The following is a 13819-nucleotide window of genomic DNA, read 5'->3' as shown; positions in this document are numbered from 1 at the left end:
TAGGACAAGGTCAAAGATTACTCATCATATCAATATTTGATTTTATTGCTTTATTACAATCACATTAAAACACATAGTATTTTCCAGAATCTCAACAAGGTTAACAAAACAGTTTCTACAACAGTAGTTTCCATACCGAACAACAATACAAAAGCCTACTGCTTTACATGCGACAACAAATTATTTTGTCAGCTGTCACACAGTTTTGAAGAAACTTTAAGATTGTGTACAATGTAAGAACTAACATCAAGTGTCCGGATGTCAAGGCAAGTGAACTGAGGGACAGGTAGACATCTTGTTTCCTGTTTTCCACAACCTAGGTCCACAGTCTTCTTGTCAAAATCTACAACATTACAAACTAAGACGTTATCAAAGAAATTGTCCTATAGAATGATGTCAATCAATAAAGTATTACAGTGGACATTGTGACAATGGTCTTAGGAATGACTGCTCCATAGAATATATCTCATTTCCATGTCAAAAACTGTCAGACTGTGTACATGAACGTGCGTTCAATGACTTCAAATTAAAACAAGAGGACCAACATCTACTGCATGTTCTGTACATTTCCAAAGAATTTGGTGATTATGAAGAAAAAGAGTTATGTATTTTTATACATCTAATGCCTGTAATGAAAATAAAACCCTAACTATAGACCGTTTTATTTTTAATAGGTTGAATTTCTTGCTTGAGTTTCTGATTGACAATATCTTTGTAGTTTTCGGAGATCAGGTATTTCAACAATTTGTTGGAATTCCCATGGGTACCAATTGAGCCCTCTTGTTAGCAGACCTATTTTTGCATTCATATGAAGCAGAATTTATTCAAAAACTTCTGCATGAGAAGAAGGAAACACTTGCTGTGGCCCTCACTTCAACATTTAGATATATGGTTGATGCTTTATCGATTATAACAGGGCTCGACATTAACTATTTTTCCTACTTGTCCATTCAGACAAGTGACCAAGACATTTACTTGTCCGAACTTCAATTTTATCCAGACTTTCTGACAACAACATAAATAATCTCAACATCAAGCAGAATTCAAACTTCATAAGTTCTGTCATGCCTTTGCAGTAGTATGCATTTAGTGAACTTAGATCCCGATTGAGTGTGAACTCAATTACATAGCGATTCGTATCAGGATCAAAGTTCATTTTTTATGTACTGCTTCCGTCTTTAAACTACCGGTAAACTTTCCACAGTCAATCTTTTTATTATTTAGAGACTTCTTTACATTAAAATGCACTTTTCCAATCGGACAAGTGCACAGCAATATTCAGTTGTCCGTATTTTTTTTTTGACTGGTACCGGACAAGCGTTAATGTAGAGCCCTGTAGCAATATTCATTTTCATTCCTACATTGATTAACTTGAAACTAAGATACCACAGAGTCTGACACATTTTTTTCATATTTGGGTATCTGTCTAGGAAAAAGGACATTAAAGTTACTCTAACAACAAAATTTCATGATAAACGTGATGGCTTCAACTTTTCTATCGTCTACTTCCTATATCTAAATAGCAATATACCAATATCACCTGCATATGAAATTTATTTCTCCCAGTTGATTCCAAACACAATAGCATGCTCTTTGTAAGAACAATTTCTAAAATGAGACACACTATTGACAAATAAGTTGATGAAACAAGAATATCAACAGTCTCATTTAAAGTCAAAATTTCGCAAATTCTATGGTTGATAAAATGACCTTGTCAGCAAATACAATCTATCATTAAGTCGAATGTTGACTGACATTTTTCATACAATTTGTTAGGCCATTATTTTTACACTGAATTGTCTACAGATTTTTCGTTTGCCCAATCATGACAAGGAGCACACAGCAGGTGTGACGGGTCAACAGGGGGTGCTTACTCAACCACAGCACCTGATCCCACCTCTGATGTTTTTAGAGATCTATGTTTGCTCCATTCCAAATTTGTGGTGTTTTAATGGACTTTTGAGCTTGATTACTGTTCGTTATCATCATATTTCATCTGTTTAAGTCTTTGTCAAGAACAGCAGATGTCATTAGTAATATTAAGGAGCCTCAATACACTCTTAAGAAATATTTTGGACATTTATAAAATTATACTTTATGAAAGTGTAAATGCCAAGTTCATCTATTTCATAACATAGGCTACTAGACTTATGGGGAAAATGCAAATTAATTGAACACTTTACTTGCACTCAATTATAGTCAATTCTAGAATCCTAAAATTTTATTTATAAAGAACAGTGATTGATCTCAAACAATCTACAAACAATACAAATCTGTGAACAGGGCATAAAACATGGATCCTGGAAATTCCAGCTGGGATCAGGTACCTAGGAGGAGTAAGCATCCCCTATTGACTGGTCACACTTGCCATGAGCCCTATGTATTTGATCAGGTAGACAGAACATTCTGTAGTCAAATTTGGAATAAACAAAGGCTTAACAATTGGTTTGAAACACGTCAGCCGAAATTCGACCCAGTGATAGGTTATACTTGTTAACAAGTTCATTATAACAACCACAGAATTTACGAAATGCTGACTTTAAACAAGGTTGTTGAAATCCCTGTTACATCAACTTATTTATCAGTTGCTTGCCTCGGTTTAAAAACAAATATTTAGAATGCTTCTTTTGACTATGAATTGAGTAATACACCGTAGATTTCTTTTTTATTTTTGATTTAAGAGCAGATCACTCATACTGCAGAAAAAAAAGAATAAAAAGAGACCCAAAGGCCTAAACGGTCACCTGAGTTTAATGTAAACTGTAAAGGATCCAAAGATTGAAGACAAAATGAAACAAAATAAGCTGATAAATGAAACTATGTTGCCAAAAAGCTAGAGAAATATGATGATCAGGGATAAACAAAATAATTTAGTGCTCAGTAACAAATCTTAAAATTGATCTATTTACTTGCCCCCATTTGTTACTATCCCCATGCGGACTAAATAAGACAATAGTTCTTGAACACTATTAGTAAAATCATCTCATTCCCCTCTCACACTGTCCTCTCTTGGTCTTTGAAGAACATTTAATGTACAAAGATAAGATATTTTTGTCCCATTTTTATTTATCTGTTATTTACAAGTCTACCTGACCATTAAAAAGTATGAAAGTACTTTTTGTATTAAATATTATAAAATTTCTTGTTTAATTCTGTTATTCAATCGACCTTTCAATTACAGTATTTACAGTGATTAATTATCATAGGTGAATAGCAAAGGGGATTAACCTCTTTATAAATTGACCAAGTGGTGCAGAATTTCAAAAATCTGGTTAAAACATCCTTGCTCATTACAACTTTATATACTCTGTTTGCCTGCTAGACGCCCAGGAGCAAAGAAGATTTTTAAAGAAATAATGCATTTTAACTATATTTAAAACAGACCCTCCCAACCCCCTGAACCCTTGACCCTGGGGCACAAATTTCACAATTTTGAAAGAAGCATCCTTGCTCATCATAACCATGCACTTCGTTTATCTGCTTAATACAAAGGAGCAGAGAAGAAAATTTAAATAAAAATAAATGCATTTTCACTATATAATCAATAGAGCCCTGCCCCAACACCAGAACTCCAGACATGGGGGCTATGCAATTCAAAAATTTGGAAGAGGAACCCTTGCTTATAATAACTATGCTCTTTGTTTGTTTGTTTAATACACAGGAGCAGAGAAGAAGAATTTAAAGGAAATAATACAATTCCACTATATATAAAATAGCGCCCCCCCCCCCTTCCTGCAGAACCACTCAACCTGTATTTTACAATTTTGGAAAGCACCCTTGATCAACATAACCATGCACTTAGTTATTCTGCAGGGGGAGAGATGAAGTTTTTTAAAGAATTTATTCATTTTCACTATATGATCATTAGAGCCCCACCCTAACTCCAGAAACCCTGACCCTGGGGCCATGAATATCACAATTTTGATAGAGAGCTCAATGCTTTTAACAATCACGCCAACAGTTTGACTCTTGATGTCCAGGAGTAAAAAAGATTTTTAAAGAAAGCACTAATTTTGATGGTTTCAGCCCCATGCCTAATGCCCCAGGGGGCAGGGACCATGAAATTCAAAACTTTGTACCCTTTTGCCCATTGATGCTCTATGTCAAAATTGGTTGAAATTGGTTTGATAGTTCAAGAGAATAAGCTAAAAATGTTCATATGTCAACACACGACAACAGATAGCAATACGTCACCTGAGTGACTTGGGTGACCATGGTGACCTAACAAGTTTACGAACAAGAATTGAGAAGGGATAGCAACAGGTCACATGACTTATTATGACCTCAAAAAAAAATGCAGAAAATAACTAAAGAGGCAACAGTGCAACACTGTTTTGTTTAATAATCAATGTTTGTTAATCTGGATGCATGTGTTCCAAAGCAAATTGCCCTGATTAATTAAGAATTCGAATGACTAAAACATATATTTGGTAGATGTAAATGTTAGGTTTCCCACAGATTTCAATGTGGAAGGTCTCCAGATTAAGGAGGCTTGCCTGTAGTTCTATTATTGCTTCTATTGTACTTTACAATCAGTAGAAAAATAACCCCAGTCTGACCTGAAATAGAAGCCTTGTCAATGTTATACAGCATCTCCCTGGAGTTTTGGTGTTTGTCAAGCTGTAAAATCTCTCTGGATGTGTGGTGTTTGTCTACTTGTAGCAGTAAATTTTTGGGCTGATGAAGGTGATTTCCTTCCCGTAACAGCTGTAGAAACTGCTCCAAATTGCTTTCATAGCTACAATTCTGAAAATGAATATGATAGAAACAGCTTTGGGAAGAACTTAAAGCTACAATAAACTGTTTTAAACTGTTACTGAAATTTACAATAATATATGTCCAGGATATTAATATCTGATTTCAGTCAATTCCACTTGATTATTAAATACTTTTTTAACATTTTTGAGGCTAATCTCACAAGAAATTTTTGAATAATCATTCTACATTATGGGGTATGATCTGAATATAATATTACTGAAGTGAGGAAAATGTCTCCTTGATACTTCACAGCATCCTCCAAACTTGACCATTCCATGTCTGTTAATTCTAAGAGTCTCTGAACAACTGTATTGTAACACTTTACACTGGCAAATGATGTCCCATCATCTACAGAAAAACTGGAAATAAAGAATTAAACCAAAGTGTTACCATCCTGAACAAAACACTGGGAAAAACCTTTCCACATAACAATAAACTTGTGTTAAATTCTTCCTGATTATATTAATGTTCAGCCAACAATGAGTACCAAGCAGAAGCTGAGAAATTGGTGCCGTGACCAGGATCACAGAGGCGATTTGTACATGTTCCCTGGTGTATCACAGAACTACAGTTGAGACAGGTGCTCTTAAATGCTAGCTTTGTTATATTGTGGATATGACAAACAGTCTGTATTCTTGTTAGGCCTGGTGATCTCCATCCCTCATAGAGTCTTTGAAGAGGAACATCCTCCCATAAGGATGTTGCATCTTTTGTCTCTTTATTTTTCACTTCACTAGATAAATAAAATATATGACATAATCTAAGGTACATGTATTTTTAAACTATAAGTACCCTTTATACACTGAACACTAAGGAGTTCTGATTTTGTGGTATTTTAATACAATTAAAGTAATCTGCCCTTGGATCTAAAATAGAATTAATTGAAATCTATAGTGAATTACTCAATTTGTAATCAATTTATTAGGAAAGCTTTCGTAACATTTTAAAAGGCCAAGATAAATCCACTGAGCACTTTATTTGATGTATTACCACCATATAAGTGAACAACAGTGATTTCTGTTCATCAATATTCCATCTTCTTTGAACATTTTTCCTGGGAGAAATGCCAAACAATGTTGAAAATTTACAAAGATGAACTTAATATTTACATCTTTATACAAAATAATTTTCCCAATGTCAGAAGATTATTTTCCTTCAGTGTAGAGAGGGCCCTTAAAATAAGAAGAGCACAAAGTAAGCAGACATGTAAGAGAGATTTAAGAAACTTGTCAATCCCCCCCCCCCCCCCCCCCCCCATTAAAGATCTTATTAGAAATGCCACTTACCCATCAAGGTGTTGTGACTCAGTTGATAGGACCCTCACTGAGGATATTACCACATACTGACAGTAAACAGAGCCACTATGGGATATTTTTCTTTCCAGGTTGTGAAACCTGATCACATGACCAGGAAGAAGACCAAGGGGATAACTGATGTTGTTTAGGGTCATATAAACCACCACCTCCTCCGCTCCCGTCAGACTGGACACCACTAAACTTATCTTCTGGTTATCCAGGGTGGATACACCTACAAAAACAATATACAATGTTAATATCTAATATATGAAACAATAAATGTACCCACATTTTAATTAATTTTCAGATATTATTATACTCTATTCTGTGTATTATACACTGGTCAACAGAAGGCTTACAAAGCTGTGAGCAGGTACTTTTGCAAGTTTTCATGTAAAATGGTTTGTTCTCCCCAGACAGGTGTCTTCTACTCTTAATTCTTCCCTCCAAACTCACGATCTGAGCAGAACAACTGTTGATAAAATAAAAATTCTTTATTTTCTTCTCCCAACTCACAATCTGAGTTGATTGTTAATAAAATTCTGCTTTTAATTCTTTCCTTTTCTCATGATTTGAGCAGAGAAACTGTTCGACATAAAATAAAAATTCTTCAAAACAAATTTAAAACAAACCAGAAGTCTCTTGACTGAACTTTAGCTCTACTGCTTTAAAAATACAACTGTGGATGAGAAAGATTTCATGTGGACTGAAACATGTTTTTAACTTCTTTCATTTTAACAAAGTTATGTATCTTTATTATTTTTTTAATTTGTACCTCATTTTATAGAAATTAAACCAAAATTGTAAAAAAAAAAAAAAAAAAAAAGGAATTTCAATTTAATAGAAGAATTTCTCAGACTATTCCATTTAAAACCAGAAGTCTCTAATGAGACTGTTGCTCAACAGGTTTGTACTTATAACAAAGAAAGAGAAAAGTAGCACTTGCACTGAAACTTTGCAACAGCAATACACAGAATAATGGTCCTTGGTTTAGTCTCTTTTTGTGGCAAGATTTATTGCAATCAGACTAAAACTGTAGGAGGAGTAGCCTTTTGAAAGCATTTTTCAGAAATTTCTATTTTTAGTAACAATGGCAACACTTCACAAAAATCAAAATCCAATATACAGAATTATGTACTTCAATGTAATCTACTTGTGTGCCAAATTATTTTGAAATCAGACTATAACTGTAGGAAAAGTAGCATTTTGAAAGTATTTCCAAGAATTTCTATTTTAAGTAACCATGGCAATACCATTCATTGAAATCAAAAACTGATAAAATGAATTTAAAAGCTTAGTGACATCTATTTGCGTGCATTGAAATCAGACCAAAACTGTAGGAGGAGTAGTGTTTTGAAAGTAGTTCACAGAAATGTTATTAACCATGGCAACACAGTTCATCAAAATCAAAAACTGATAATAAAAATTATGTAGCTTAGTGTAGTCTACTTGTGTGCCAAGTTATATTGAAATCAGACAAAAATGTAGGGGTGGTGTTTTTAAAGTATTTTATAGAAATTTTTATTTGTAGTAACCATGGTAACACCATTCCTCAAAATCAAAAATCGATGTACAGAATTATATATCTTAGTGTAGTCTACTTGTGTACCAAGTTATGGTTTACAGACAGACTGACAGCTAGACAGACAGACACCTTACTATTGCGTAAGCCCTTCTGGTAGTAGAGCTAACTAGAACTGTCTAAAATGGACAAATACCCCCGCTGGGATTTTTTTAGAGAAGGCACCAAGTCACTAATACTTATAATTTGATGGATCTAAGAGGTGTTCACAATTTGTTTAAACATTTAGAGTGAAAATTTACCAGTAATTGCCCATTATATTTTTTTAATGAATGAAACTACGGAGCAGCTTAATAAAATATTAATACTAATAATAACATTGTTTTTTTTTATAACATTGAAAAAATAAATAACAATTTTTCAAGTATTTCTCTATTGGAAGGTATGGATGCATTATTTATCCATTTTTTCTACAGTGATTATAGGTCAAGATCATGACTTTGTGTGAAGTGGAAACTCCCAACATTATTCTCCATAAGGAAGATAAGGTCCCGACACAAATTAGTGGCCTTGAACTTAACCAAATAACCTCAGGTCAAGGTCAGGACACACCCTCAGGTCATAAGCAATCTTTGTGTGAAGCGGAAATTCACCAAGTTTATCCATAAGAAAGATATGGACCGGACACGAATTACGAACTTTTTCTGTTATTGACCTTGAACTTGTCCAAATGACCTTGGGTCAAGGTCAGGACACACTCTCTGGTCATAAGCAAATTTTTGTGTAAAATGGGAACTCACCAAGTTTATCTATAAGAAAGATATGGACCGGACATGAATTATGAACTTTTTCAGTGACCTTGAACTTGCCCAAATGACCTTGGGTCAAGGTCATGACACACCCTCAGGTCATGAACAATTGTTGTGTGAAGTAGTAGATTCTAATGTTCCTCTAAGAAAGATATGGACCAGACACGTTTGCACAGACAGCCACCTAGACAGACGGACGGACAAGATGATTCCTATATAACCCCCCCCCCCCAAACTTTATTTGTGAGGGGTATAATAAAAACCAAGATTATTCAACAAAATTTTAACTATTTAACAAAATAAAGAACCTTGCTATATGCTATACATATAGTCTATTTGAGTACCAAGTTTTATTGATATTCCAAAAATGTAAAAATACAAATTAAAGAATTCCTTATTCTTTGTGTAGCCACTAATGGCTTAAATACTAATGAATTGATGTAATACACTAAATAATCAAACTATGTTTAGTATAAACCGTGGCAATTCATAAGAAAACACAAAGAACAGTCTTCCTTTAGAGGAAAAGTATTTTGAATGAATATTATTTTTAGTAACCTTGAAACACTGTTAGGGATGTTAACAAGAGGCCCATGGGCCACATCGCTCACCTGAGCACATTGGCTAGGGAAAAAAAGCAAAAATCAGTTAAGTATTGAAAAGTTAAAGGGGGGGGGTTGAATTTTAAACTACCTGATGATGCTTTCATATCAATATAACAAATGGCATTCTGTTCTTGAGCAGAAGATTTTTTCCCATATATTCATTTGTAAAAATTTGATCCCCCATTGGCCCCACTCTACCCCCGGGGTCCCTCATTTGAACAAATTTCATTCTACACTACCCAAGGATGCCTCCATATCAATTTTACTAATCATGGCTTTTCTGTTCTTGAGGAAAAGATTTTTTCCTGTATATTTCTATGTAAAACTTTGATCCCCCATTGTGGCCCCACCCTACCCCCGGGGGTCATGATTTGAACAAATTTGAATCTACACTACCAGAGGATGCTTCCATATAAATATGACTAATTATGGCTTTGCTGTTCTTAAGAAGAAGATTTTTAAAGATATTTTCCTATGTATTTCTATGTAAAACTTTGATCCCCCATTGTGGCCCCACCCTATACCCGGGGGTCATGATTTAAACAAACTTGAATCTAAACTACCTGAGGATGCCTCCATATAAATATGACCAATCATGGCTTTGCTGTTCTTAAGAAGAAGATTTTTAAAAATATTTTCCTATATATTTCTATTTAAAACTTTGATCCCCCATTGTGGCCCCACCCTACCCCCGGGGGTCATGATTTAAACAAACTTGAATCTGCACTACCTGAGGATGCTTCCATATCAATATGACCAATCATGGCTTTGCTGTTCTTAAGAAGAAAATTTTTAAAGAAATTTTCCTATATATTTCTATGTAAAACTTTGATCCCCCATTGTGGCCCCACCCTACCCCCGGGGGTCATGATTCGAACAAACTTGAATCTGCACTACCTGAGGATGCTTCCATATCAATATGACCAATCATGGCTTTGCTGTTCTTAAGAAGAAAATTTTTAAAGAAATTTTCCTATATATTTCTATGTAAAACTTTGATCCCCCATTGTGGCCCCACCCTACCCCCGGGGGTCATGATTTGAACAAATTTCATTCTACACTACCCAAGGATGCCTCCATATCAAATTTACTAATGCAGGCTTTTCTGTTCCTGAGAAAAAGATTTTTTCCTGTATATTTCTATGTAAAAGTTTGATCCCCCATTGTGGCCCCACCCTATCCCCAGGGGTCATGATTTGAACAAACTTGAATCTACACTACCTGAGGATGCTTCCATATAAATATGACCAATCATGGCTTTGCTGTTCTTAAGAAGAAGATTTTTAAAGATATTTTCCTATATATTTCTACGTAAAACTTTGATCCCCCATTGTGGCCCCACCCTACCCCCGGGGGTCATGATTCGAACAAACTTGAATCTGCACTACCTGAGGATGCTTCCATATCAATATGACCAATCATGGCTTTGCTGTTCTTAAGAAGAAAATTTTTAAAGAAATTTTCCTATATATTTCTATGTAAAACTTTGATCCCCCATTGTGGCCCCACCCTACCCCCGGGGGTCATGATTTGAACAAATTTCATTCTACACTACCCAAGGATGCCTCCATATCAAATTTACTAATCATGGCTTTTCTGTTCCTGAGAAAAAGATTTTTTCCTGTATATTTCTATGTAAAACTTTGATCCCCCATTGTGGCCCCACCCTACCCCCGGGGGTCATGATTTGAACAAATTTGAATCTACACTACCAGAGGATGCTTCCATATAAATATGACTAATTATGGCTTTGCTGTTCTTAAGAAGAAGATTTTTAAAGATATTTTCCTATGTATTTCTATGTAAAACTTTGATCCCCCATTGTGGCCCCACCCTATACCCGGGGGTCATGATTTAAACAAACTTGAATCTAAACTACCTGAGGATGCCTCCATATAAATATGACCAATCATGGCTTTGCTGTTCTTAAGAAGAAGATTTTTAAAAATATTTTCCTATATATTTCTATTTAAAACTTTGATCCCCCATTGTGGCCCCACCCTACCCCCGGGGGTCATGATTCGAACAAACTTGAATCTGCACTACCTGAGGATGCTTCCATATCAATATGACCAATCATGGCTTTGCTGTTCTTAAGAAGAAAATTTTTAAAGAAATTTTCCTATATATTTCTATGTAAAACTTTGATCCCCCATTGTGGCCCCACCCTACCCCCGGGGGTCATGATTTGAACAAATTTCATTCTACACTACCCAAGGATGCCTCCATATCAAATTTACTAATGCAGGCTTTTCTGTTCCTGAGAAAAAGATTTTTTCCTGTATATTTCTATGTAAAAGTTTGATCCCCCATTGTGGCCCCACCCTATCCCCAGGGGTCATGATTTGAACAAACTTGAATCTACACTACCTGAGGATGCTTCCATATAAATATGACCAATCATGGCTTTGCTGTTCTTAAGAAGAAGATTTTTAAAGATATTTTCCTATATATTTCTACGTAAAACTTTGATCCCCCATTGTGGCCCCACCCTACCCCCGGGGGTCATGATTTGAACAAACTTGAATCTACACTACCTGAGGATGCTTCCATATAATTATGACCAATCATGGCTTTGCTGTTCTTAAGAAGAAAATTTTTAAAGATATTTTCCTATATATTTCTATGTAAAACTTTGATCCCCCATTGTGGCCCCACCCTACCCCCGGGGGTCATGATTTGAACAAACTTGAATCTACACTACCTGAGGATGCTTCCATATAATTATGACCAATCATGGCTTTGCTGTTCTTAAGAAGATTTTTAAAGAAATTTTCCTATATATTTCTATGTAAAACTTTGATCCCCCATTGTGGCCCCTCCCTACCCCCTGGGGTCATGATTTGAACAAACTTGAATCTACACTACCTGAGGATGTTTCCACATAAGTTTCATCTTTCCTGGCCCAGTGGTTCTTGAGAAGAAGATTTTTAAATGATGCCATTATTTTTTCACTAATTCCTAATTATCTCCCCTTGAAAGAGGGCGTGGCCCTTCATTTGAACAAACTTGAATCCCCTTCACCCAAGGATACTTTGTGGCAAGTTTGGTTGAATTTGGCCCAGTGGTTCTTGAGAAGAAGTCGAAAATGTGAAAAGTTTACAGACGGACAGACGGACGGACGGACAGACGGACGACGGACAAAAAGTGATCAGAAAAGCTCACTTGAGCCTTCGGCTCAGGTGAGCTAAAAACCAGCATTATGCATCTAGGTGTTGTCAAACTGTATAGCAAGATTTTTTTTAATTGCATGAGGAGTAGCAATTTGTAAGAATTTCACATTTAATTCTATTTTTTATTACCATGGCAACACTGCCTAAATGAAAATTTGATATACAGAATTAGTTAGCTTAGGGTATTTTATGTAAAATTCTCATTGAAATAACATGTAGAATAAGAAGCAATTTTCAAATTTTAGTCAACATTGCAACATGGTTCAATAAAATAAAAAAATATCCGAATTAAGTATTTTAATATATATAACTTGTGTGCATCTTTCATGTTCTAAATTGTATTTAAATTTGACAAAAAAGTTGGCGGAGTAACATTCATCTTCACAAGCCAAGGGTTATTGGTCTGCTTTACTCCCCACAAAACCCTTGGCAGATAATGCCATTAAAACATCAGCTGATACATGTACATTGTTTCTTCAATGCTAGACCCTTGGAATCTTGGAACCAATGAGTAGAAAGCTTTCATGTCACATTACATCATTTAGAAAAACAGATAAACAATCATCTATAAACATTTTGCTACTCCATATTCTTGTGAACATGTATAAGTTATATTCTCACTTCATATCTATCTTCGTTCATTAATTAACCTTTATTTTCCTCCTGTAGTTCTTTAATCTCTGCTTTCGTGTACATCTCCATTTCTAACAATGGACACCGAACTACGATTTGAAAACCGAAACCTGATTGGCTGGGATCAGAGTTAAAATTTAATGCGTCCGGAAGATGTTGCTCATGTAGCCAGTTTTAGCAGTGTAATCTGCCAAGGGTTTGTGGATAGCAAAAGGACTGAAAACTCTTCACTTGTGAAGATGCATTTTGATAGAAAATTCTTTAAAGGTAGACATTTGGTCGCTGACCAATCAAGCTAAAAATAAAACAAAAACAGTTGAAGTTTTAAGCTTTAAATTATTGGTTTCTAGCCTAAAATAACTCACTTGTCTTTGAGGATTTCACTTATGTCTGTGACTGGACAGATATTCAAACAAACACAGCATCTCTGAAAATGCAGTAAAAATGATTTACATTATGATCATGTGTCATGAAATACAACTTCAAGTTTTTAAATTGTCAAGATTTGGAGAAAACTAAATATTTACATCCAGCGTTCAGAATAGTGAAAATGTCAAAAAACAAAATATTCTATTCTTCTAAGTGATATCAGACCTGCTTACCTGTTTGTCCATAAGATTCAATTTTTATGCAGATAATTTTTCTACTCTTGATGCAGAAAATTTAAGCGAGTTTACCTAAAACAACATTTTTGTGTCACCTGCAGAGCAGAGCGAAACTTTGGGATCACTTTACCCAGGGTCTGTCTGTCTTGTCTGTCCATCTGTCATATACCTTATGTCTTGAGAATTATAAGAGGTATGGATTTGATATTTTTGTCATGTATTGCTTGGCACCATAACTTTGGTAAAATACCATGGTTACTGACCTGGTGACCTTCAACTTGACCTTTGACCTACTTTTCAAAATAATCCTAATGCTGATGTACAGGATATTTTGGACATTTGAGAGGTAAATCTGTTCTGTTTAGCATGTGCATTGTTTGTCATAAGACATTATTATAATACCAGCGTTTAAGTCCACC

The 13819-nt window shown here is 35.0% G+C and overlaps 1 protein-coding gene across 1 annotated transcript in view; it reads right to left on the bottom strand.

Moving 5' to 3' along the window:
* Positions 1 to 31: 31 nt before the first annotated feature.
* Positions 32 to 13819, bottom strand: part of LOC133181562 (CST complex subunit CTC1-like) — a 43032-nt gene continuing 29244 nt past the window's right edge. Inside the window, exons 18-24 of the mRNA XM_061316051.1 lie at positions 13161 to 13222; positions 6413 to 6525; positions 6045 to 6285; positions 5246 to 5491; positions 4976 to 5117; positions 4560 to 4746; positions 32 to 343 (exon numbers count right to left, since the gene is read on the bottom strand). Coding sequence (XP_061172035.1) covers positions 189 to 343; positions 4560 to 4746; positions 4976 to 5117; positions 5246 to 5491; positions 6045 to 6285; positions 6413 to 6525; positions 13161 to 13222 — 1146 coding nt within the window. The 3' untranslated portion in view covers positions 32 to 188. The remainder of the gene's footprint in view (positions 344 to 4559; positions 4747 to 4975; positions 5118 to 5245; positions 5492 to 6044; positions 6286 to 6412; positions 6526 to 13160; positions 13223 to 13819) is intronic.

Source organism: Saccostrea echinata, unplaced genomic scaffold (genome assembly GCF_033153115.1).
Source record: "Saccostrea echinata isolate AGI-Se365-2 ecotype Australia unplaced genomic scaffold, CSIRO_AGI_Sech_v1 ptg000009l, whole genome shotgun sequence".
Classification (NCBI taxonomy): domain Eukaryota; kingdom Metazoa; phylum Mollusca; class Bivalvia; order Ostreida; family Ostreidae; genus Saccostrea; species Saccostrea echinata.
This window is presented reverse-complemented; position numbering and strand designations above follow the sequence as displayed.